Source organism: Cherax quadricarinatus, chromosome 50 (genome assembly GCF_038502225.1).
Source record: "Cherax quadricarinatus isolate ZL_2023a chromosome 50, ASM3850222v1, whole genome shotgun sequence".
In the NCBI taxonomy this organism is placed as follows: Eukaryota; Metazoa; Arthropoda; class Malacostraca; order Decapoda; family Parastacidae; genus Cherax; species Cherax quadricarinatus.
This window is the reverse complement of record NC_091341.1, coordinates 14,644,621-14,671,855: the sequence shown is the minus strand read 5'-3', so window position 1 is coordinate 14,671,855 and position 27,235 is coordinate 14,644,621. Positions and strand designations below refer to the sequence as shown.

Genomic DNA, 27,235 nt, shown 5'->3' with positions numbered 1-27,235 from the left:
AAGACACGAACACGGGTGTCGTCTGAACTAATGTGTTATTTATACATATATACGCCGTAAAATATACTCCCACAAGGAAATTAGTTAACATAGAGTGTCATGGGATAAACGACCCATGGGAGAGCACAGTGTTTTTTTTTTTTTTGGTGTTAAGGAGATAAATAAATAAAAAGAGAAGTTTTGGAGAGTAGCAGCCGGCGGGATGATGGCAGGAGGCTGGCCAGGCCTACCACAGGCCTACCGTAATGTTGTGTCCCTGGGCTGTGGGAGGCACTATGGGGGCCAGGTAGCGAGGAACAGGCTACTTCTAGCCCCCAGGACACATGCCAGACCTTCACACTACAAAACCATCCATGGCACTAGATCAAAAAGTAAACATTTAAATTTTATATCCTATTTCTTTTTTGTGACATGTCAGGAGCCAGTCCTATCTTGCCAAAAAACAATATTAACATGCTGAGATAGAATGCAAAATTGTTTTATAGCATAGTAAAAGATTTTTAAAGATTTTTAACCAAAAATTCCTCGTTACTCCTTCCTGGAGAAGTGTTCTGTGGTAGTAGATTTGTGGTTAAGAAAACTAATAAAGGGAGAACTCATTCGGGTTTAGTGCTTTCTTGTATACCGCCTTAGAGGGAGGTGCCTTGACACAAATGAAGGGCTCTTGATCCAAAGAATTTGAGCTGCTCTCCCTTGGATCGAATTTAATTCTCATACCCCAAAGATGCTGTTGACTTAACGATTTAGTGCATCCCATGCAATAAATACAATACATTCTCTGTACTTAATAAAGTCAGACATAATCACTGACCCCTTGAAGAATACGGATTTAGAGCTTCCCATGGATATATTTTTTATGTTAATAAAATATCAAGCATCCATGTCAAACTATTTTGACTGGACTCTGTTAAATATTTATCTCTTACCTTAATCTTTTAACTCCCCATAAGGAAGGTAAGTATTTAACAGTGAAAAGCCCTAGATCTAAAGAATCGTTGCTACTCTCCCTTTCCTTGCATCAAATCTAAATGCTTCGTATTTCCCTGGTGTTTTTTGTGACCCCTAGACCCTTAGTGCTCCCCCTGATAAAACTAAAATAAAATTATTACCTCTGTGGGTTTGGTGCTCCTTCCATGAAATACATGAAACAAGTAAACTGACAAAAGAACAGAACTGGATATCATTCCAACCTCATTTTTTTTATAAATAGTTTCTCAAAATATAAAGCAGGAATAACCTTTTTAATATATGTTTTAAAATTGGTACGAGATGTACAGTAATACAGTCTTAATAATATAGTAATATAATTTTCATAAGTATGTAACTTATAATCCATACTGTATGTACAGAATATGTATATGGTTATTTAAGATATGACAACAAAATGTAATGATGACTTAACCTAGGATATCCCTACAATTCCATAAGAGGATTAATATCCTTTAGGGTTGCTGTTTTATCTTATCCACATATATATCATTCTGACACTGGTAAATGGCTCATGATTCAAAGAATTAGAGCTACTTTCTTTCCTTTGATCAAACCTGATTGCTTTCAGTTCCTTTGGGTTTAGTGCTTCTCCATGAATGTAATAATAATACGGAACATGTTAATATATTTTGAAATCTCTCAAATTCAAAAAATAAATTTAGACCAATAAATTTTAAAATTTTCTAAATAAATCTGAATTTTTGAAAATTATTTGGAAAAGTTCACCTGGTCTTAATAAGAGTTTTCGTTTATTTTTTTTAATTGAGAATGGTCTTTAAAATTCCCTCTTTTTTAATAAGAGCTAAAACTCTTAAATTTTAATTTAATATTTTCTTACCTGGAGTTTACCTGGAGAGGGTTTCGGGGGTCAACGTCCTTGCGGCTCGGTCTGAGACCAGGCCTCACGATGGACCAGGGTCTGTTCAACCAGGCTGTTACTACTGGCCACACGCAAGCTGACGTATGAACCACAGCCCGGTTGGTCAGGTACTGATACAGTGGACCCCCGCATAACGATATTATTTGAATCCAGAAGTCTGTTTGGGTGCCGTTATAGACCGAATTTGTTCCCATAAGAAATATTGTGAATTAGGTTAGTCCATTTCAGACCCCTAAAAATACACCTACAAAAGCACTTGCAAAAATAAACTTGCATAATTGGTCGAGTTGGGAGCTGATCGTTATCCGGGGGTCCACTGTATTAAGTGCCTGTCTGGTGCCTTCTTAAAGATAGCCAGGGGTCTATTGGTAATCCCCCTTATTTAGGCTTCTTAATTCTGATTTTGTCTTGTCTGAATAAAAAGTGTCGAGTTTTACTTTACAGACTTCTATAATGGCAGTTGCCATTCTCTGAATACTTCCTGCTGTAGTATTAACTCAGTTTAAGTGACTGCTGGTAGTGTGTTTGGTCCTTGTTACTGTATCAAATCACAGTTGGGCTTTTGGACATCCACTCCTGCTGGTTTTGGGAAAAAGTACTTGGACATCTGTACACTGGTCACTAGACTCACATGATCATCTCATAAAGGGGCACCCAGCTCTACTGCGAGAATTTTCAGGTCATACTGACAAATGATCTTTTGATTTTTTGTCCCACTCATTAAAGATTGCTCCGTTATTTCAGACACCTTCAATGCCCAGACATGCTTACTCTGTCTGTTCTCTCTGATGGTCCTACCTTAAATGCAGATTCTTTCAGTGATTTCTTAATTAACACTGACATCAGCTGTGACTTTTCCCTTTATGCCAGTGCTTCTTCTTAACACCACTGCTATCCCTCTACTATCTCTCTTACTCTTACCATGTAGTGCTGAATGATCCATGTGGGTTTAACACTATCCATGACTATCATAATAGAGTAATACTGTACTGTAATAATATGTATTTTGTTATTTAAATACTGTATTACCACATAGTTATGAAGTAGATCTTTAAAAAAACTGATAGTTGTATTACAGTAGAGTACATATATTCCTTTTAATTTTTTTTCAGAAACCTCAGGGGCCATAAGCTGGAATTTACTTGGGATACTTGTTGGCCAGGGTCGGCAGTCTCAAATTCTTGAGAGATTAAAAGAAGTTACACTTTATCTTCTTCGCACAATTGTTCGGCAATGTGAGGTCCACACAGCACAAAAATTCAGGCGTGGTTTACAGCTTTACTCTGTATATTCACGTATGTGGGGAGAAGAGGTGAGACCTTTATTTTTTTTAATTTCTTGTTTCTCTTTTAATGAGATGATTGTCTACTCTTCTCGCAGTAATCTCTACGCAGTACTTCACGCTTTTATATTTTTCTTAGAAAGCCTACATCCAAAGAAAAAATAGTGTACAGTATTACTCTTGCCAATTCTACTATCCCTAACTTCTTAATTCTAGCTTTCTCTCACATCTTATATCTTTATCCATCCTTCTAAAAAACTTTTTTTTTCTACTATAATTTAAGATGTGGAAAAAGCATCATTGATATTAAGCCAGAATGTTGGTTTTGAAGTGTGTATTTAACTCTGTCTTTTCCATGATTGCCCAATTTTTGTTACTTCGTCATAACCCTTATTTTTTTTTCAATGAAATATTTTTCCACATGTATTTATGTCATGTTATACTTTGTTAAATTTATGTTCAACCTGACTTAACCTAAAATAGTGTACATTTATATTGTATCTGTGCATGATTCAAGGAATCATTGCCTCCATGGCCTGGTCTTGGACAGGCCTCTTAAACAGAAATAAAAACTATTAAGAAAAACCTCACTAAGGAAAATTGAATTTTCAGTAAAGTTACTTACAAATTTGCTGTACAGACATACAGTGGACCCTCATTTTTCGTAAGCATCGGAAGTCATAATGTTCGAAAATCGTAACTTTTTTCATCAAAATATTGACTCGTGAATTGTCGTTTGACTTACAAATAGTCATTCGTCCCAGATGCATACAAGCAGCCTCAATGCAGCCACAGTCAGTGTCCCATTGTTTATCAGCGAGTAAGCATGATCCCACTCATTCATACGATACATTTTGTAATACTATTCCATTCGTTTTAGTGCTTGCAACTCCTAATTAAGCCACCGTGGGCCAAAAGAAAGCTAGTGCCAGCCCTTTGGTAAAGAAGGTGACAAACACGATAGAATTAAAGAAAAAGAGTGTAGAAAAATACGAAAGTGGTAGTGGTAGTGATAGTGGTAGAAAGTGGTAGTGATGGTGGTAGGGGGTGGTAGTGATGGTGGTAGAGGGTGATAGTGATGGTGGTAGAGGGTGGTAGTGATGGTGGTAGAGGGTGGTAGTGGTTGTGATGGTGGTAGTAATGGAGATTTGTGCAATGTGAAATAGGATGGAAAGATTTGTGGCATTAAAAACCAAAGAAGGGAAGTGACCCTGGATAAGGACTTGGTACTTAAGAGTCCTTATGGAGGGGGATTCCCCTTCCAAAGAATAACCTCTCTTCCCTCTCCCTTCCTCCCTGTCTTCCAGCCACCAACAACAGCCTTCAATAAAGGTAAGTGTCATGTTGAATGTTCATTCTTTTGTGCATGTAAATCTATCTTTAAGGTAAAAAAAAAATTTTTTTGTTAATACTTCTGGGTGTCTGGAATGGATTAATTGGATTCACATTATTTGTTATGGGGAAAGTGGTTTCGCAAATTGTCAATTTCGCCATTAGTCACACTCTCTGGAACAGATTAATTACGAAAAATGAGGGTCCACTGTACCTCACTAATACTGTGGGTTAGGTTCCAGATCGCTGCTGTAAAGCGAACATTGCCTTAAAGTAAATCACAGCCTTTTTTTTCACTTGCTAATACAGTAGGGCCCCACTTATACGGCAGGTTAAGTTCCAGACTACTGCCGGAAAGCAGACATCGCCAGAAAGCAGAATGCCATTTTTTACATTTATAAATGCATATAAATGCCAGGTAACAAGTTTACACTAACATAGATTATGTTAGTAATAGAACTAGGCATTAAAAACAATAAAAACTAAAATACACACACAGTACACCCATTAATTACCTTGAAATATTTGTAGTCTTAATATAGGGTGAGAGGTGAGTTTAATTTGTAGGAAGTCAGGTTTGGGAGGTATGGTAGCCAGACAGGTCAGCCCACCCCACCCACACGTAATATACTACATTTAATTAAAGCTCCCCAGAGCGATAAAATGCATATACAGTACATTCATTAATTACCTTAAAATATTTGTAATTTTAATATAGGGTGAGAGGTGAGTTTAATTTTTAGGAAGTCAGGTTTGGGAGGTATGGTAGCCAGCCAGGGAAGGCCTCCCCACCCCATCCACACATAATGTAAACAAACCAGATGAACATGTCTGGTTTTTCTCACTTTACATTGTGTACAAGTTGTCTCCACATTGATACAGTAGAATAAATAAAGAGAAACACTCCCATTCTCGTGTAACACCATTTTTAGAAGAAATGACACCCTGAGTGAAGGCATACTTAGGTACAGGTACACATATGTACAATTATCAGTTATAATAATAATGTAGGTATGTAGTCCACCTGGGCTACATACCTACGCCTACCTACATAGCTATATGATATTTAATGTGGCCCAGAGCCATATTATTACCATCGACATCCCATGTTCACTGAGTTTAATCGTTTCTAACAACTACATTTAGATGCCATCATAAACAAAGGGAGAAGTAATGAATAATTCATGCTGAAAATTGTAAACAAAAGTGTTATGTATTAAGGGGAGTGACATAATGTATTCCTCTGCCCGGCTACCACACCTCCATAGTATATAAACATCATGTTTATATGCTATGTAATGTGTTTCTTATATAATTTTGAAGAAAATATCATAAATGGATTAATGAAAATGTCTATATTGATGTAAAGTTAGACATTTAATGTGCCCAAGAGTGATTATTATTACATAACAGAGAGATGCGTTCATGGAGAATGTAAACAAACTGAGTGGCGCACGCCGTATTTGAAAGACTGCTTGCCATATGGAAAGTTTTGGTCATAATGTGAGATAGCCGTATTAGTGGAACGCTGTAAGGTGAAATGTTGAAAAGCGGGGCCCTACTGTACATATAAAAGCCTAAAAACGTGTTTACATTATCATTTATTAAGTACACAATAGCACTAGGCCTAAAAAAAAGATGCAAAAAAATTAAAAATAATAAAAAAAACTGAAAATTTCCAGGAGCAAGACAAGCGCTGAAAATGATAAACATAAATATAATTGAAAAGCGCCATATTAGCGAAGCACTCTAAAGTGAGTGCCATATTAATGAGGTATGCCTGTACCATACTCTGGATTAGCTGTTATGATCATTCAACATAATACAGGAGGGCCCTTATTTACAGTGCTTATCTTTACATTGTTTTAATAATGCAGCAGTTGTCATTTATACCTATTCTTCATTTATTCAGACTTCATACAATAAATATATTCATCCCTCACTAAAAGCTAAGAATGAAAATATTTTAAGGTAAGTAATGTGTGCGCTGTACGTATATGTTTTTTTCAGGCCTGGCTCTATTACTTACTTAATATACGATAGTGTAAATGTGTTATCAGCCTTTAAACATATTTGAAAGTGAAAAGAGGCTGTGATTCACTTTACAGTGGTTTTTGCTTTACAGTGGTAGCCCAGAACCTAACCTGCTGTATAAGCGGGGCCCTCCTATATCCCTATTTTCGTCACATGATCTGGTGCTTTCTCTGCTGCTATCCATTAATATTATTACAGTTATTCCCTTTTTTCTTAGATTTTTTTTAATTTGGCCTAATTCTAGCTGTCCTTTACTCCTCTTAATATTTTATTTCTTTAAAGGAGTATAAAAATGTTAGAAACTTACTTATGCCATATCTATGTCCATTCACAGGTTTGAATACCAGTATAGTATATATTTTTCACACACAAAACCTGTTGGTTTCTGTCTTATGTTTATCACTCTTGTGTAGTACCAGAGGCATTGCATAACTTTCCATTCATTTTTTAACAGGTTGCTCGAACCATGTTTGCAAACTTTAGACGTGTGCTTATTTCTCGAGGCCGGCACATGCTTCTGTCAGCAGTTTGCTTTACAAACTTTAACTGGGATAAGGAGAAAATACCACGTGAAAAATTGGAAAGGTGAGAACTCATTGCTTTTATTTTAAAGCCTGTTAATTTTTCATTTTTCATTTTTATTTGCTCAAAGAAAAATCATTAAAAAAATACGAACTTATTTCCTTTCTATTAAGTGGAGAATCAAATGTCCTGATGTCTAATGAAGCAGGTAGAAGCAATTTTGTTGAGCACCTAACCCTCTCATCTAGAGTTATGTCGTAGATTCCAGTGTCACTAACAGATCTACGTTTTGAGCCAGGCTTCTTCAAATAAGCTGTGAGTGGTAAATTTTAACCTAGACATGAGTGAATGGGTCTATTTGGTGAGTGTGCACAGTATAAAAAAAAACTCTTGCTCCATGTTGTGCATGATGGGAAGAGCAAATTGCTGAATTTGCATTTGTTTTAAAATAGCAACTTTGAGGTGTTTAGATGGTTTTATTGGCTGTTTCTTGGTATTAATTGATAATATGGAAGACATACTACTGAAATAGTGAATTTTGTCAATTTCAGACTGGAAATAGCTTGATTGCCCTGAGGAAGGATAGCCTTACCCCGAGAAATAGGGTAGAACTTTGAGTTTGATGATGGATTTAAAATAGAGGGCAAGTGTAATTAATGTAGGAGAGGCCTGGGGACATGATTAATGAACAGAGGAAAGGTTGTTTTAGTGGCTAGAATGCCTACAGTATTTATTTTGGACTGTGTATAAAATGGAATTTTTTTAAATTTTGTGTAAAAACTGTCAAAATTACTAAATTGTATGTGCATTATAGGGTAGTTCTGATAGTTTAATGGGCAGTTTCTTGTCCTCGCTTGACAGAATGGAAGACATTCTAGCAAAATAGCTAGAAATTGGGCTAAATTGAGCATTGGAACTGGCTAAAAATAGGATTCAAATTGGGCAAAATCAGCGGTGTAAATTGTGCCCAGCCTGCCAACTTTGTGCTTCTGCAATTCCGTAAGTTTTCCATTAAATTTTGCATTATTAGTGTCATTACCTTCAGAAAAAGGTTTTCTGCCTTATCAGAAGATAAAAAAAAAAATTGTGGTAAACATGACACTGTCAGCACTTTTAATTTTGGGGTGGCAACAGTTAAAGGGTTAAAGTATATATAAAACTGTGTAAATAAAATTATCCTTTTTTCCTTGTTCATTATATATTTTAATTAAATGTTGCAAACTGGTTTCCTAGATTTATAATTGAAGTCCTTTTTCCTTGTCTTGAGTTGCCTGCATTTGCTACTGTAATGATTCTCTTTTCTATTTTTTCTTCTATCTTGGTGAACCACAGCATTTGTTGCATGTTATAGATAATAAATTAATGATAATTCATGCAATTATGATTAAAAGTACAAGGGAAGAATGTCATTAAAGAGTTCAGTAATCAATGAATGATATGTGATGTATTTTGGGAAATTTTGCACTGTATGAACCCTATGGATTTAACACTTGCCGTGAATATAATAATAAGATATTTTGCTAGGAAAGTAATTTAGTGTTCTATAGGAACAGTGTTAGTGCTGTACTGTTTTTGCAGTGCTGGAGTTTAATAAAAAAAAAATTTTATTAGCACATCGGCCGATTCCCATCAAGGCAGGGTAGCCTGAAAAAGAAAAACTTGCATCATCATTCACTCCATCACTGTCTTGCCAGAGGGGTGCTTTACACTACAGTTATAAAACTGCAACATTAACACCCCTCCTTCAGAGTGTAGACACTGTACTTCCCATCTCCAGGACTCAAGTCCAGCCTGCCGGTTTCCCTGAATCCCTTCATAAATGTTACTTTGCTCACACTCCAACAGCACGTCAAGTATTAAAAACCATTTGTCTCCATTCATTCCTATCAAATACACTCACGGATGCTTGCTGGAAGTCCAAGCCCCTCACACACAAAACCTCCTTTAGCCCCTCCTTCCAACCCATCCTAGGCCAACCCCTACCCTGCATTTCCTCCACTACAGATTTATACACTATCGAAGTCATTCTGTTTTGTTCCATTCTCTCTACATGTTCAAACCACCTCAACAACCCCTCCTCATTGCTCTGGATAATAGTTTTGGTAATCCCACACCTTCTCCTAATTTCCAAACTACGAATTTTCTGCATTATATTCACAACACACATTGCCCTCAGACATGACGCCTCCACTGCCTCCAGCCTTCTCGTTGCAGCATTCATCACCCATGCTTCACACCCATACAAGAGTGTTGGTTGAACTATACTCTCAGACATTCCCCAATTGCTTCCACGGACAAAGTTCTTTGTCTCCACAGACTCCTAAGTGCACCACCCACCCTTTTCCCCTCATCAATTCTATGGTTCACCTCATCCTTCATAGACCCATCTGTTGACACGTCCACTCCTAAATATCTGATTACATTCACCTCCTCCATACTCTCTTCCTCCAATCTGATATCCAATCTTTCGTCACCTAATTTTTTTGTTATCCTCATAACCTTACTCTTTCCTATATTTGCTTTTAATTTTCTTCTTTTACATACCCTACCAAATTTATCCACCAACCTCTGCAGCTTCTCTTCAGAATCTCCCAAAAGCACAGTGTCATCAGCAAAGAGCAACTGTGACAACTCCCACTGTGTTTGATTCTTTATCTTTCAACTCCACACCTCTTGCCAAGACCCTTGCATTCACTTCTCTTACAACCCCATCTATATATATTGAACAGTCACGGTGACATCACACATCCTTGTCTAAGGCCTACTTTTACTGGGAAATAATCTCCCTCTTTTGTACATACTCTAACCTGGGCCTTACTATCCTTGTAAAAGCTCTTCACTGCTTACAGTAACCTACCTCCTATACTATACACCTGCAACATCTATCCTATCCACCCTGTCATATGCCTTTTCCAAATCCATAAATGCCACAAAAACCTCTTTACCCTTATCTAAATACTGTTCACCTATATGTTTCACTGTAAACACTTGGTCTACACACCCCTACCTTTCCTAAAGCCTCCTTGTTCAGCTGCTATCCTACTCTCCGTCTTACTCTTAATTCTTTCAATAATAACTCTACCATCTTGATTTTAATAAAAATATTTCATACTAATCCCAACATTAAACTTGCTAATTAATAGGTAATGATGTTCTGACAAAGAAGTCAAGTGAAGTAAGTAATTATTTTTTTATCTTTTATTAATTTACCTCTGAAATTAAGGATTTTAAACATGCTTTGTGATAAGTTTAATTACAGATTGAAACTAAACACAGTACTATATGGTAATTCTTTCTTTCTTTCAACTCACCGGCCGTATCCCACCAAGGCAGGGTGGCCTAAAAGGAAAAACAAAAGTTTCTCCTTTCACATTTAGTAATATATACAGGAGAAGGGGTTACTAGCCCCTTGCTCCTGGCATTTTAGTTGCCTCTTACAACATGCCTAGCTTACGGAGGAAGAATTCTGTTCCACTTCCCCATGGAGATAAGAGGAAATAAACAAGAACAAGAACTAGTAAGAAAATAGAAGAAAACCCAGAGGGGTGTGTGTATATATATGCTTGTACATGTATGTGTAGTGTGACCTAAGTGTAAGTAGAAGTAGCAAGACGTACCTGAAACCTTGCGTGTTTATGAGACAGAAAAAACACCAGCAATCCTACCATCATGTAAAACAATTACAGGCTTTCATTTTACATTCACTTGGCAGGACTGTAGTACCTCCCTGGGCGGTTGCTGTCTACCAACCTACTACCTAGGTATATGGTAATTGTGTATGTAAAATAAAATATGTAATGCAGTGTTAAAGCTTTTGCAAGGAATTGTAATGAAAATCATCTAAAATAAATATATACTTAGTGCAAAAATAGCTCTTTTTTCAATAATTTGTGACTTAAGGCAATATTGTATTTTATTTTTTCTGTTTATTTATTTTTGATAGCTCTTATATCATTTATAAATCAGTCAGAAAAATGCATATCAGTTTGCTCAGCATTATATGAAATCTTGATTTTTCAGGGCTAAGAATGATCTTAATAGTGTGGGAGATCTCTGCAGAGCTACTGTTGACTGTGAAAACTGTGGGAAGAGACAAGTGATTGACCAACAGGTAATATATTAGTTTGTACACTACCTTCTTGTATTAGCCCAAATATAAGTAACATTTATTCCTGTATGTTTTTTTTTTTTTACCACATCTACTCTCCCCCTTTGAAATAATGTTACCCTACATTGTGGGAGATGACCAATGTGGTTCAAAAAAAAAAAAAAAGCATAATCAGCAGATGTAGCTTGACCAGTTGCTGCAAGATATTAACAAGCAGACATGGCTTAAGCAGTGTGTATCAGAGATTATTTTAATCAGCTTAATCAACTTTGCTAGCAGAGATGGCCTGTGCATTGTGTACCATGGAATACTGTGACCATTTTAATTAGCAGACATGGCTTACTGGGATACTATGACTTAACTAGCAAACATAGCTTGTGCAGTGTCTTCTAGATTAATAATATGAGACTGAAAATGTATTTCTCTGGCCACTGCTTTGATTGGCTAAAGCACTTTTGTGATATTGATATGCTGGTTAATTTGTGCATAAAGAACATTACAATTGCCATTGCATATTTTTCTAAAGTTTTGTTGCAACTGAATTGGAAATATTATGTAAAATACTACAATACAGTGGACCCCCGGTTAACGATATTTTTTCACTCCAGAAGTATGTTCAGGTGCCAGTACTGACTGAATTTGTTCCCATAAGGAATATTGTGAAGTAGATTAGTCCATTTCAGACCCCCAAACATACACGTACAAACGCACTTACATAAATACACTTACATAATTGGTCGCATTCGGAGGTGATCGTTATGCGGGGGTCCACTGTATATCCTAACCCAAATAAACCCAAAGTAATGTAAATTACTGTATACAGTGCATGCAGTTAGTGATCTCCAGTATCACAGTGGGAATTTTTGCATGCTTAATCTAAATTATTTTGTTAGGAAGTTTTTGTCTTTACCCTCATTAACAACAGAAGCTACAATAACAAGAGTAAGTTGCAATAATTTAACGTAAGTGCTACATCAGCACTCAGCTTTGAAGAATAAGTTGTCAAAATTTCTGTGGCTGTGTATGACTAATATGGGTTTAGAGCTTATGTTGTAATTTACATTAATAATAATATATTTCAAGCTTTCTGAAAGTATTTGTTTTCAGATGGCTAATGTAGATTACTGCATCTGCAGTGGGAGAGTGGGATACACAAATACGTCTCGCAAATATGAATCTTGGGAACCATTTATTGAACGTGAGCATCATATTGTGTGGCGTCAGAGACATCATATTCACAAGCACTTGTATGCATATAAAGGTAAATTCAAGCCTAATGGTGATGGCTAATTATTTATTTTTTTATTAACACACTGGCCGATTCCCACCAAGGCAGGGTGGCCCGAAAAAGAAAAACTTTCACCATCATTCACTCCATCACTGTCTTGCCAGAAGGGTGCTTTACACTACAGTTTTTAAACTGCAACATTAACACCCCTCCTTCAGAGTGCAGGCACTGTACTTCCCATCTCCAGGACTCAAGTCCGGCCTGCCGGTTTCCCTGAATCCCTTCATAAATTTTACTTTGCTCACACTCCAACAGCACGTCAAGTATTAAAATCAATTTGTCTTCATTCACTCCTATCAAACATGCTCACGCATGCCCGCTGGAAGTCCAAGCCCCTCACACATAAAACCTCCTTTACCCCCTCCCTCCAACCTTTCCTAGGCCGACCCCTACCCTGCCTTCCTTCCACTACAGACTGATACACTCTTGAAGTCATTCTGTTTCGCTCCATTCTCTCTACATGTCCGAACCACCTCAACAACCCTTCCTCAGCCCTCTGGACAACAGTTTTGGCAATCCCGCACCTCCTCCTAACTTCCAAACTACGAATTCTCTGCATTATATTCGCACCACACATTGCCCTCAGACATGACATCTCCACTGCCTCCAGCCTTCTCCTCGCTGCAACATTCATCACCCATGCTTCACACCCATACAGGAGCATTGGTAAAACTATACTCTCATACATTCCCCTCTTTGCTTCCAAGGACAAAGTTCTTTGTCTCCACAGACTCCTAAGTGCACCGCTCACCCTTTTCCCCTCATCAATTCTGTGATTCACCTCATCTTTCATAGACCCATCTGCTGACAAGTCCACTCCCAAATATCTGAATACATTCGCCTCCTCCATACTCTCTCCCTCCAATCTGATATCCAATGTTTCATCACCTAATCTTTTTGTTATCCTCATAACCTTACTCTTTCCTGTATTCACTTTCAGTTTTCTTCTTTTACATACCCTACCAAATTCATCCACCAACCTCTGCAACTTCTCTTCAGAATCACCCAAGAGCAAAGAGCAACTGTGACAACTCCCACTTTATGTGTGATTCTTTATCTTTTAACTCCACACCTCTTGCCAAGACCCTCGCATTTACTTCTCTTAAAACCCCATCTATAAATTTATTGAACAACCACGGTGACATCACACATCCTTGTCTAAGGCCTACTTTTACTGGGAAATAATCTCCCTCTTTCCTACACACACTAACTTGAGCCTCACTATCCTCGTAAAAACTCTTCACTGCTTTCAGTAACCTACCTCCTATACCATACATCTGCAACATCTGCCACATTGCCCCCCTATCCACCCTGTCATACGCCTTTTCCAAATCCATAAATTCCACAAAAACCTCTTTAGCCTTATCTAAATACTGTTCACTTATATGTTTCACTGTAAACACCTGGTCCACACACCCCCTACCTTTCCTGAAGCCTCCTTGTTCATCTACTATCCTATTCTCTGTCTTACTCTTAATTCTTTCAATAACAACTCTACCATACACTTTACCAGGTATACTCAACAGACTTATCCCCCTATAATTTTTGCACTCTCTTTTGTCCCCTTTGCCTTTATACAAAGGAACTATGCATGCTCTCTGCCAATCCCTAGGTACCATACCTTCTTCCATACTTTTTTTTTTTTTTTTTCAACAAGTCGGTCGTCTCCCACCGAGGCAGGGTGACCCAAAAAAGAAAGAAAATCCCCAAAAAGAAAATACTTTCATCATCATTCAACACTTTCACCACACTCACACATTATCACTGCTTTTACAGAGGTGCTCAGAATACAACAGTTTAGAAGCATATACGTATAAAGATACACAACATATCCCTCCAAAACTGCCAATATCTTCCATACATTTATTAAATAATAGCACCAACCACTCCAAAACTATATCTCCACCTGCTTTTAACATTTCTATCTTTATCCCATCAATCCCAGCTGCCTTACCCCCTTTCATTCTACTTACTGCCTCACGAACTTCCCCCACACTCACAACTGGCTCTTCCTCACTCCTACAAGATGTTATTCCTCCTTGCCCTATACACGAAATCACAGCTTCCCTATCTTCATCAACATTCAACAATTCCTCAAAATATTCCCTCCATCTTCCCAATACCTCTACTCTCCATTTAATAACTCTCCTCTCCTATTTTTAACTGACTTCATAAATATGACAGTAGATTACCTTGTCCATCAGGCACCCTACCTCCTTGTCTTTCCATAAAAAACTGACTCTTATTTGTTTTTCCTGGTTATGCAGCTGGTAATGTTTTGACAGAAATGACTAAATTATTTTGAGCAAGTTAATAAGGCCCAAAACTAAAACTTAACAAGTAGGGATATTTTGCAGTTTGGAGGGGCATCTTAACTATATTGTTTGCACACCTCTGGCAAGACAGTGATGGAGTGAACGATGCTGAAAGTGTTTCTTTTTCGGGTCACCCTGCCTTGGTGGGAGATGGCCAATGTGTTAAAAAACAATATTAAAAAATGCATATGAAACCTCATTTTGTTATCATTAATATTTTAGTTTTATTAAGTCATTTCTTATCAGAGTAAGAGAAAAACATTCGCCTTCATTGATTCAATAGGCGTAGTATCTGTGTACAATCAGGCTTTCACAAAAAGTCACATATTATATATGCCATGCTCTCATGGCAGTTATGCTCATTCAGTAGGTTGCAAGAGGTCCCAGGTTCGGCTCCCAGACAGGCCCCCCCATGTTACGTAGAAAGCGGGAGCTCCTGGGGGCTTAAGCCTTGTCTAAGGGCAAAGGTAAAAATTACACAAATCTCATGTAAAACTAGGCCACCCATGGCTATTCCAGTCAAAACAGAAAATGCTAAACCAACATTTATTGCTTCAGTGGGTTGGTTATTAGAGGGTTCAAGCAAAATTCCTAATTAGGAAAATATACACTTATTAGTATTAACAATGTATACACACACCAGACAAACACTCCCACATTTCTCTTGGCCTAAACACCCAAATAAGGGTACATAAGGAGCTGGCGGGATGGAGAGTTAGAGCAACACAAAGACACACATGTACCTATGGGGTCGGTGCCCAGCAGACGCTGTCCCCTACTCTCCCCCTGAGACCATCCTATTCTCGTTTTTTTGGTCTCATTTGATAGAATAGAAGATATATTACAGATTGGTTTCACAACGAAAAGTACCTTGAAATTGAGCTCAAAGTAGCAGAAATGCTCAATTCTTTGGCGATGTTCAAGAGTAAACAAATGACGTCACCATCCATTCCAGTGTGCAGTCATGAATGGGTTGACATTATTTATACAATTATTACAATAATGCAGTAGTCTGCATAACAGTAAATCTTCTATATTTTGTGTGAATAAAAATTACAAATTATTTATATTGTAATAATAATAATAAAAATATATTATTATTATTATAATTATGGGGGAGCGCTAAACCCGTATGATTACACCGCTTGTGGGGGGGATGGGAGGCATTCAGACTCAATTCAGGGAACTGGAGCACAGATCCAATTCCCCAGATCAAGAGCCTCTCATCAGCATCAAGGAACTTCCCTTGAGGGGATAATATTATATAATAGTATAATATAATAATAATAATAATAATAATAATAATAATAATAATAATAATAATATAATACATATAATAATAATACATGTATAATAATAATGTACTATATGATAATTAAAATAATAGACGGCTTCAAAAGACCCTCACTAGATGGCAGTGATTACCACAACAATGCGGGAGCTGTTGTGGCCACCTCCACTTGTCCCATGATGACATTTTGTATTTATTCTAGAGCATATACTATCAGGTTTCTATGTTATTTATATTGTTTATTATGTCATATTAGATGAATTGTGACAGATAAATAAGCCTTATAGATGATATTAGCGAAATATTAAAGTATCTTGTTGTGCGTCCTGAGAGCCGGGAACGGATTAATTGCATTTCAATTAATTTAAATGAGGAAAATTGACTCTGCAAACGAGCAAATCCAGATGCGAGCAAGGTCACGGAATGGATTAAATTCGTAAGCAGAGGTTCCACTGTACATTCATCATTCAATCAATCACTGTCTTCCCAGAGGGGTGCTGACTTTACAATTCGGATGACCTTCCGAACTGCAACTTCCTTAAAATACTAACAGAGAAAGCATTTTAAGAGACTGCTAAAAATGTAATAGTATGTTATAGGCACAGTTTATGCCAGGGGTCGGCATCCTTGTTCTGCCTAGGGGCCAGAGCCCATGTGTGCGAGTGGATGGCTTGCCACACTTATCGCCATAGTTAATAAATAGAGGTAATAATAATGCATACTACACTTTGACATATATTTAACATCATTTGAGCTATGGTCCCATTGGCTGGATCCGGCCTGCGGGTCATAGGTTGCCAACCCCTGATATATGTTTTAGTTATTTGGTGTCTGGAGCTGCATTTTGATGATATATACAGATGAGACATACAGATATTGTTTTTCTCTAGTATATGGTACCTATGATGATGTGAGTCTCAGTGCCTTCATGGAGGTTCAGCTCAACACTAGCTTCAGATCTGAATGGGACGACACTGCCCTGCAGTTACGTGTTTTAGATTCAGATGGAGACTCTAATTCTGATCTTATCTACTGGCTTGTTAAATTTCCTGTAAGTATGTACAGATGTTTCTCTCTTTAAATTTAGTAATTTATACAGGAGAAACTTTCGTTTTTCTTTTTTGGCCACCCTGCCTTGGTGGGATACGGCCGGTTTGCTGAAAAAAAAAAAAAGTACACATGATAACTAGGTAATCTAAACAGGGATGCTGTGTTATCATATCACTTTTTCACTTCATCTCTGCTTAATGTTGCAACAAGAAAATTTATAACATATTTATTAATGCTCAATAATGTCGTGATAATTTTAGCTTACAGTAGAAGCTCGTAATATTTTTTTTTTTTTTTAAGGTTTTAATAATTTTACTTCGGGTTGGGATATTGGGTTCAGTGGGCCAACATAGGACTGCAGTGTCTCCTTAGGAAAGGCAGCTAGAGAGTGAGTAATAGGAATGTGCATTGTGTGTATTAGCAGCTGGTGTATTAAATAATGTAGTGTTCTATACAACAAGAGATTATAGGTTTTGTGACAACTAAATATTCAAAAGTTCTATCTAGAAAACTTTTGTAATTCCTTTCCCACTTTGTGGTTTTGGTGTTTTGTTTAGTACTCTGTATATACATGTACCATACTGTGATTGAGTAAACCTTAAGGAAGCAGAAATGTAACAATTAGAGCAGCTTAGATTCTGATCTCTCTGCTAAAGAGGATCTCAGTTAGAGTTCTAAATACAGTTCTTAATTTTTATTTTTCTATCTTCTTATGGTATGCTCAAACACTGACAAGTGTTCTTTACATTTCAAAGTTCATTCATACAGTACTGTTTATATAAAAACATTTGAAAAAAATTGTGTAATTTTAACCTCTCTGGTCTTTGTGTAAAATGTTGTCATTATTACTTTGTAATGACCATACCCCTTTTTTATTTTAGCACTTCTTTGCCAATCGGGATTATATATTTAAACGTCGTTTTTCTGTGAATCGAGAGCGAAATGAGGTTGTGGTAATGAGTGAAGCAATAAGTCCTGACTACATACCAGAAGAGAAGGGTATTCATCGTGTCAATGAATACTGGTCAACAATGGTCATTAGAGCCCATGAAGACATTCACAAGGTATGAATTTATTTAAGCTAGGTGTCTTGATGCAGTTTTATTTAAAAAGACAATCATACACTATATGTAGTTTAAAAACACTTCGCATATGGTCTTTTGGAGTCTAAAGCTGGAGACTGTATTTATATTCTTATTGGTGAACGTTAAAGTTGAATTACCTTTAGTAACAATAGTAAAACAGTCATAACAATGGTAATGGTAAGAATAGTACACTTACTGTCATCATGGTAAGAATAGTACACTTACTCTGTTATCATGGTAAGATTAGTACACTTACTCTATTATCAGACCAGGAGTATCATTATTAGACAGGACAGCATTGTCAACTTCATGTGTGGGTTTAATTATGAATATCATAGAGCTAATTTTTATTAATCAACTCTGAGCTTGCTGGCATCCCAAGAGCCAGAGCTCACTCACCACAAACTCAGATAATTATGTGCAGAGTATGCATTATTTTTTAAACTGTTTAAAATGTTCTATAAAATAAAATGTTCAAAACAAGTTCATCTTTTATACAAATCATTTGTTTTCACAGCCCGGCATTGAATACACTCTCACCTACTTTGACAATCCTGGAACCAGTTTACCACAGAGTGTGACAAATTTTATAGCCGCTACTGGTAAATATGCATTCAGAGTTTTGCCCTTGTTTATGAAAGGGAGGCCAAAGATTTGTTTGTAATATTTCTAGTATGTCAGCTGTTGTATAATTTCTTCTTTCTTTCAACAAACCGGTCATATCCCTCCAAAGCAGGGTGGCCCAAAAAGAAAAACAAAAGTTTTTCTTTTTAACTTTAGTAATGTATACAGGAGAAGGGGTTACTAGCCCCTTGCTCCCAGCATTTAAGTTGCCTTTTATGATACGCATGGCTTACGGAGGAAGAATTCTGTTCCACTTCCCCATGGAGACTTATTATTATTATTATTATTTGGCCTAAATGTAAGGGAGCAGATTTCAGTACTCTTTAAAAGTCTGTTAATGAGCAGCTGTATGATAATGAAAAATTAGTGGTATTTAAAATAGTATTGTTTAGAGGAGGGGAAATGAATGAAAATTTTGAATGTAACTGTCACTCCTACGTTAGTGGGAGATGGCCTTTTAGATAAAAAATAATAATGAACCATTAATTTAATAATTTTATGTAAAAAATGCTTTTACTACTGTGTATATTTCTATAATTTTATGAATATTCAGTAATTTGTACATGCACTGTCTCAAACTTTTTCAGGGTTTCCTAACTTCTTAAGAAAGATTCATGAAGCTGCTTTGAGTCTTCAGGCAGTCCATGAAAAGGGAATGGATGTGTATATCAGCCTTCCAAAGGAACTGAGGTATCCTACAAGGAAAATTGAAGAGCTTACTCTCGGAAGATCAGTAGAACCTGTTTCTCCTGTAAGTAAAGAGCTGGAAGTTGCAGATTCTGCCACAGAAGATTCCCAGTTTAGAACTAATGATAATTTACTAGAAGGTGAACTGCTACATATTCAAAAGAACACTATTGTAGAAAATGATGTCAAGGAAGATCAAGTCTCGCATGTGATGTCTCTGTTTGAGGTCGGTAATGCTAACGAATTTTCATTTGACTCACCCAGTAACAAATACAGTGAAAAAAATTTGTCAGAGGCTCAGGAAGTGTCCTGTAGTGAAGACTCAGATATACCTGTGGATAAATCAAGTGAAGTATTGCCAATCATGTCTATTAGAGAAGGAAAGGAAAATCATGGTGTTGAAGGTGATGGACCTCCAATTAGAAACATTGCAAGTTCCAAAATTGAGAATGATAGTGGAGACCTCTCCCAAGATGATTTGTCTTCATCTGATAGACTTCTTCATGTGCAACTGGGCAGCAGAAATGTTGAAGTTGATTTATTAGAGGGAATGGAAGTTGTTGCTCCTGATTTAGAAAAAAAGACACTCTTACTGAAAAAGATTGAAAAAATAAAGGCAAATGCACAAGGTGCAAAACATGGCTCAGGTATTAAAAAGTTAATATGTAAAGTAAAATCCTTTCAGGAACATGCACTTCAGAAAAGAGAACAGTCTATCAGAAAGATGGAAGAATTATCACGTAAGAGCCATTATGATCATTCTGGTATAGATGAAAAAACCCTAATGCAACTTAAGTTGCTTTTCCAAGCAATGAGAGATGTACTTCAGGCTGACAAGGATATCCGTACTGGAAAAAGTCTGAGGAATGTTCATGAGAACTACCACAAAAAAGATCATCCAGATACAAATGCAGAGAATTTAACATCTGAGACATATTCAGACTCTTCAGCATCAGAGCAGGCAGACAAGTCAAGACATGCTGAAGATGATAGAAAAGATTCAGTTTCACCACTTAGTGAGCAAAACTTGCAGCTAAATACAAACAAGACAAATAAAACTCTGAATGGAAATGCTAAAGATTCTCAGCCTCCTGATGGCCCTCCACCATGTGACTCAGGAGGCCTGCCTTTTTCAGTAACTATGACAGCCTCTTCAGAAAAGACAAACATAACTAATAGCTCAGAAGTTGAAGCCTACAGTAATACACAACTTGATCATAGTGTCAGTGAAAAGGAAAAAGGGGTCATGAACTGGTATTCTTCATGGTTATATGTTCCTAGTATTTCAGGTTGGTGGGGATCTGATAATGTACAAAGTTCAATTAAATATGAAAACTCAATCGATCCTGATAGACACAGCACAAAAGAGTTGTGCAATGATGAATCTAGCTCAGAGTCATTTATTGCACAAGTTTGGTATGTAGTTGGTCTTGGTTGGATCTTCCACTCTGAAACAAAATTAAATGTAGATCAAGTTAACCAGGAAAGTAAGCTGCAAGTGAAAGCAGATGAAAGCCCTGTCAGTAAAAATGACTGTGATAAGGACACTGATAGAAACTCAAAGTGGTATTGGTATCCCATAACCGGCTTATCTCGTGTTTATACATGGGCTTTCGGTACTTCCAAGGAAAATGCTTAGATTCATTTCAGATGCATTATGCAAAGAAATTGTATAATATTACCCAGCATTCTGCAGGTTGTGAAATAATATAAATTCAGAAAAATTGCTTCCTGAGTTTTTACTATTGTTTAGACAAAATACACTCAATATGAATCAAGTTTGGTGACTTCAGTATTCTTGTGGCAAAGAACATGTGAAGGTTTACAAGATTTTCATATATGTATTTATAATTTCTAGGTTTGAGGGATCTTGTTAAAGGTGTTGGCCATATTCATATAGTATTTGTGAGTAGTTATTAATAAAATACTCAGTTTCAGTTATGAGACGATCAAGTGCACCTTATTCAATACAATACTGCATATATAAAATAAAAGCAACATTTAGGAGTATTTCAGGTACATTAACATTAAATAATTAATTCATCCATTAAACAATATTGTATTATTAAATATATTAGTAATAGTGAAGTCCTTTGCTGATACAACATTTCATCTGAGTGGGTTTTTTCAGTACCTTTTGCCCACTCGTGGGTGAAATGTAGGACTTCGCTGCAGCTAGTGTTTTTCCAGAAAATAATTTTCCTTTGTTTAAAAAAAAAAAAAAATCCCATACATTCTGTAAGAATTTGTTGACTCCTGTCTATTGCTCTGAGGTTTTGTTTAATCTGGAAACCAGCAACCATAGTTGGATGGTTCCATATAAACCCCTTTACCATATATTTTGTATTTCTTTAAACATTCATTAATGACTCGTGACGCAGCACATGAAGCATTTGTCCAAGAATTCCACATTATAGGTTTGACTGTCAGTAAAGTGAAGTTGTCATTTACTTGTTTTGAGAAATAGGAATGTGTGAACAGATAGAAGATTGCCCTTAACTAGGAAATAAAAATGAGCTTGAGATACTAATAAGGAATAAAAGAAAAGAGAAAATAGAACAATTTTGTTGGATTTTTTTTTTTTTTTTTTTTTTTGGAGAGGAAGAAAATAGAATAAATTGCCAAGTAGCATTGTAAAGGTATGCAGTATTATGTCCCTACCTTTAATTAAATATTCCTTATTTAAAAAAATAATTTGAAACTAAACAATTCTCCTGCTATAATAAAGTACATAATTCATTTCCCACCTTACCTGAAATCATGAGTAATGGTAAGCATGTTCCCTTTTTCAGGTCACCCCTCCCTTGGAGGGAAATTACTGATGTGTTGAAACTGTGAATTTGGTATCTCAGTTTGTCAATTTCTTTGTAGTTCTTTTTTTAATAGAAGGAATTGATATGACTGCAGCTGATATCTGTAGTGATCTTTATCAGATGAATGACCTGAAATTACAAGAAGTCCTTGAAATAGTTAATCTTAATTAATCTTCAAAGTGAATGCAAATTGTAACAGTTTTTTCTTTTATGTAAACCAGTATCGTCTGTGAGAGGCAGAAGTGTGAAGATTTTTAACTATATGAGCAATGCAGTTTATGGTATTTGGAGCTTGCGTGGGTATTGGCATACTCTTCAATATCTGATAAACTTCAACATATTTGTCAGATGCTCAGTTGATTAGAAGGGTGTAACACTGACAGATATGTGAACAAAGACACAGGTGTGTAGAGCAAGCTTTTATTTTGACAGCATTATGCTTGAAAGAGCTCTACTTAGAAACTTTGTCCAAATAAAGACTTGTTGTGCATACTTGTCTTTGTCCACAAATACAGTGGACCCCCGGTTAACGATATTTTTTCACTCCAGAAGTATGTTCAGGTGCCAGTACTGACCGAATTTGTTCCCGTAAGAAATATTGTGAAGTAGATTAGTCCATTTCAGACCCCCAAACATACATGTACAAACGCACTTACATAAATACACTTACATAATTGGTCGCATTCGGAGGTAATCGTTATGCGGGGGTCCACTGTACTTACTTCACAGGCATTTCATAAAAATTATTGATTATTATCATTATCATTATCATAAGGGAGCACTAAACCCATAGGATTATACAGTGCATGTGGTGGAGGGATGGAAGGTATTCAGACTCAATTCAAGGAACTGAAGCACAGATCCAATTCCCTAGATCAAGATCCCCTCACCAGCATGAAGGAACCTTCCTTGAGGGGTGCTAAAAATTATTGAATTTGATTTTCAAGATTTAGTACAGTATAGGTAATTTTTAATTACAGTATAGTGTATTGGTTTTGAATAATTAAGAACCATTAACCTGCTGTTAGCAGCAACACAGTATTTCCTTTTCAATTCTTTTTGAACATTAAGTAAAGAATCCTATTTTATTCAGCATTTTGTTATACAAGTTTATTGTTAGTTATATATTTCACCTTACATAATGTAGCAATGCTCAGTCATAAGGTAGATTCTCTACCTTGTTTTGTTTACCAAGTTGTTCATAATTGGTGATAAAAGACTCACGAAAACAGAAAAACCTTAAAGGTTCCAATACATAATATTTTATTCAAGTGTAGTGAACTGTTCCAAGAGATTCACTTGAGAAAGTTCACTGCATGTGAATGAAATGTTGTACACCTCAAATAATAAAGGTTCTGTTTTCTTGAGTCTTTTTATCATTACTTGTTGGCTGTTGCCACAATTTCACATCCACAATTGGTAATATTGGATAATAGGTTTTTGCTGCTGTGTACATATAGTACTGTTCTGCCATAAATCTAGTCACAATGGTCTAGCCCTTCTTGGAATACAGTACAGTAAGTCCTTGAATAATGTCATTTTGTTCAATTTCGTTTCATCATAACAATGAGAAAAAATTTATTCCCGGCTGGGGCCACTGTCTGTGTGGAGACAGTAAAATAAAAATTCGTAAAGTATACGATAATACAAATGCACAACAATAAACTATGTGGTATGAAAGCGCTCAGCTATCCTTACAATTTTCTCTTTGCAAACATTTATTCCTTCATTTAACCCTTTTACAATGATTGCTAAATGTTTACTGTGCACCCCAGATGTCTTGGTCAGAAACAAAACTCAAAGTTTAAAGATGTTTGACGATGGAGAGAGAGGTGTGGTTTTGATAAATTAGACACATGTGCAACTCTTGGGTATCTTTATTGAGGAAACGTTTCGCCACACAGTGGCTTCATCAGTCCATACGAAGGAGAATCTTGAAGAACAGGAGGAGAATGAGGTAATCAGTCCAGGAACCTATCGATGATGTTAAGCGAGGACTTACTGTATTTTATGGCTGAATATTTTACTCTGCAGTGCTGGTAAAGCAAAAGTTGACAGAATGTATTGGAAGTGATGATTAGTTGCATGTAATTTTTGGTTATGAATTAATATTTACAGTATTACTTAAAAACTATTACTGTAATTTGTTTACATTTTTTAATTTTATAACTGGAGATGGCGAGAATATTTTGAGGAACTTTTAAATGTTAAGGAAGAAACAGAGGCAGTAATTTCATGCACTGGTCAGGGAGGTATACCATCTTTTAGGAGTGAAGAAGAGCAGAATGTAAGTGTGGGGGAGGTACGTGAGGCATTACGTAAAATGAAAGGAGGTAAAGCAGCTGGAACTGATGGGATCATGACAGAAATGTTAAAAGCAGGGGGGGATATAGTGTTGGAGTGGTTAGTACTTTTGTTTAATAAATGTATGAAAGAGGGGAAGGTACCTAGGGATTGGCGGAGAGCATGTATAGTCCCTTTATATAAAGGGAAAGGGGACAAAAGAGACTGTAAAAATTATAGAGGAATAAGTTTACTGAGTATACCAGGAAAAGTGTACGGTAGGGTTATAATTGAAAGAATTAGAGGTAAGACAGAATGTAGGATTGCGGATGAGCAAGGAGGTTTCAGAGTGGGTAGGGGATGTGTAGATCAAGTGTTTACATTGAAGCATATATGTGAACAGTATTTAGATAAAGGTAGGGAAGTTTTTATTGCATTTATGGATTTAGAAAAGGCATATGATAGAGTGGATAGAGGAGCAATGTGGCAGATGTTGCAAGTATATGGAATAGGTGGTAAGTTATTAAATGCTGTAAAGAGTTTTTATGAGGATAGTGAGGCTCAGGTTAGGGTGTGTAGAAGAGAGGGAGACTACTTCCCGGTAAAAGTAGGTCTTAGACAGGGATGTGTAATGTCACCATGGTTGTTTAATATATTTATAGATGGGGTTGTAAAGGAAGTAAATTCTAGGGTGTTCGGGAGAGGGGTGGGATTAAATTTTGGGGAATCAAATTCAAAATGGGAATTGACACGGTTACTTTTTGCTGATGATACTGCGCTTATGGGAGATTCTAAAGAAAAATTGCAAAGGTTAGTGGATGAGTTTGGGAATGTGTGTAAAGGTAGAAAGTTGAAAGTGAACATAGAAAAGAGTAAGGTGATGAGGGTGTCAAATGATTTAGATAAAAATTGGATATCAAATTGGGGAGGAGGAGTATGGAAGAAGTGAATGTTTTCAGATACTTGGGAGTTGACGTGTCGGCGGATGGATTTATGAAGGATGAGGTTAATCATAGAATTGATGAGGGAAAAAAGGTGAGTGGTGCGTTGAGGTATATGTGGAGTCAAAAAACGTTATCTATGGAGGCAAAGAAGGGAATGTATGAAAGTATAGTAGTACCAACACTCTTATATGGGTGTGAAGCTTGGGTGGTAAATGCAACAGCGAGGAGACGGTTGGAGGCAGTGGAGATGTCCTGTTTAAGGGCAATGTGTGATGTAAATATTATGCAGAAAATTCGGAGTGTGGAAATTAGGAAAAGGTGTGGAGTTAATAAAAGTATTAGTCAGAGGGCAGAAGAGGGGTTGTTGAGGTGGTTTGGTCATTTAGAGAGAATGGATCAAAGTAGAATGACATGGAAAGCATATAAATCTATAGGGGAAGGAAGGCGGGGTAGGGGTCGTCCTCGAAAGGGTTGGAGAGAGGGGGTAAAGGAGGTTTTGTGGGCAAGGGGCTTGGATTTCCAGCAAGCGTGCGTGAGCGTGTTAGATAGGAGTGAATGGAGACGAATGGTACTTGGGACCTGACGATCTGTTGGAGTGTGAGCAGGGTAATATTTAGTGAAGGGATTCAGGGAAACCGGTTATTTTCATATAGTCGGACTTGAGTCCTGGAAATGGGAAGTACAATGCCTGCACTTTAAAGGAGGGGTTTGGGATATTGACAGTTTGGAGGGATATGTTGTGTATCTTTATATGTGTATGCTTCTAAACTGTTGTATTCTGAGCACCTCTGCAAAAACAGTGATAATGTGCAAGTGTGGTGAAAGTGTTGAATGATGATGAAAGTATTTTCTTTTTGGGGATTTTCTTTCTTTTTTTTTTGGGTCACCCTGCCTCGGTGGGAGACGGCCGACTTGTTGAAAAAAAAAACAAAAAAAAAACTGGAGATGGGATTATTTTTAAATGTTTTTAATATACATATTGAGTCACCCTGCCTCGGTGGGAGATGGCCAACTTGTTAAAAAAAAAAAAAAAATTAGTAATGAGTGGAGACCTAAACTGTCAAATGATTCAGAAACTCCACTTAGTGTGTGATCTTTTATCGCAGTGCCATATGGTACAGTTTATGTATTACATTATTATTATTTTTGTTTTGGTGACTTGCTTAAAATGATTGGTGATAATTTTTAATAAACCTGTGTGAAAATACTGTTAATTTAATTTCATTCTTGCAAAGCTTACATTAATCATTTAAATTGTTTCATAAAACTTTTAGTGCTGATTTTCTCATAATATGGTATGAAAGTAGATAACTTTGTGGCTGTGAAGAGTTATGAGAGTAGAAACTGGAATTAAATGCCACAATGCATTTCCACTCTGAAAACATTGTATTATAGTATCTTCATTCATTGATTCAGGCTGTAATTAAAGTAAGGAATACTATTTTTTTACACTACTGACTACTATCGAAAGTGTGGAAATGATTTAGTATGACATGGCTTAGCTTTAATTTTTTTTTTTTTTTTTTGTAGAATTTTTTATATAAATGTATGTAAAATACAGTTAGTGCTTTATTTGAAGCACTTCAGGAGTCTGAAATCATTGCAACAATTTATTCACTGTAGCTAGTTACAGAAAATAAAAGTTGCTGTAGTTTAATGTGTTTCTGTGTGTTTATATTTTTATTAATAAAGTATATCAATCTTAAA

The 27,235-nt window shown here is 36.5% G+C and overlaps 1 protein-coding gene across 3 annotated transcripts; it reads left to right on the top strand.

Annotated features, from left to right (window-relative positions):
- Positions 1-2: 2 nt before the first annotated feature.
- Positions 3-27,235, top strand: LOC128695475 (uncharacterized). Of its 3 annotated transcripts, XM_053786135.2 has the most exons (9): positions 3-371; positions 2,983-3,182; positions 6,973-7,103; positions 11,061-11,151; positions 12,256-12,409; positions 16,933-17,093; positions 17,974-18,156; positions 18,695-18,779; positions 19,389-27,235. In XM_053786135.2, the coding sequence occupies exons 1-9, from the start codon at positions 203-205 to the stop codon at positions 21,125-21,127; spliced, it is 2,913 nt and encodes a 970-aa protein (XP_053642110.1). In that variant the 5' UTR covers positions 3-202; the 3' UTR covers positions 21,128-27,235. The 3 variants fall into 3 exon arrangements, with proteins under 3 accessions (XP_053642110.1, XP_069951525.1, XP_053642112.1); XM_070095424.1 differs by lacking the exon at positions 2,983-3,182; XM_053786137.2 differs by lacking the exons at positions 3-371; positions 2,983-3,182 and adding an exon at positions 10,753-10,816 and having other exon boundaries at positions 6,968-7,103.

What these genes read in the sequence shown, in the direction of transcription:
- LOC128695475 (XM_053786135.2), top strand. Translation starts at nt 203, where the DNA reads ATGATGGCAGGAGGCTGGCCAGGCCTACCACAGGCCTACCGTAATGTT. An exon ending in ACTGGCTTGTTAAATTTCCT is followed by an intron (nt 17,094 to 17,973) that starts GTAAGTATGTAC and finishes TTTTTATTTTAG; the next exon opens with CACTTCTTTGCCAATCGGGA. An exon ending in CCCATGAAGACATTCACAAG is followed by an intron (nt 18,157 to 18,694) that starts GTATGAATTTAT and finishes TTGTTTTCACAG; the next exon opens with CCCGGCATTGAATACACTCT.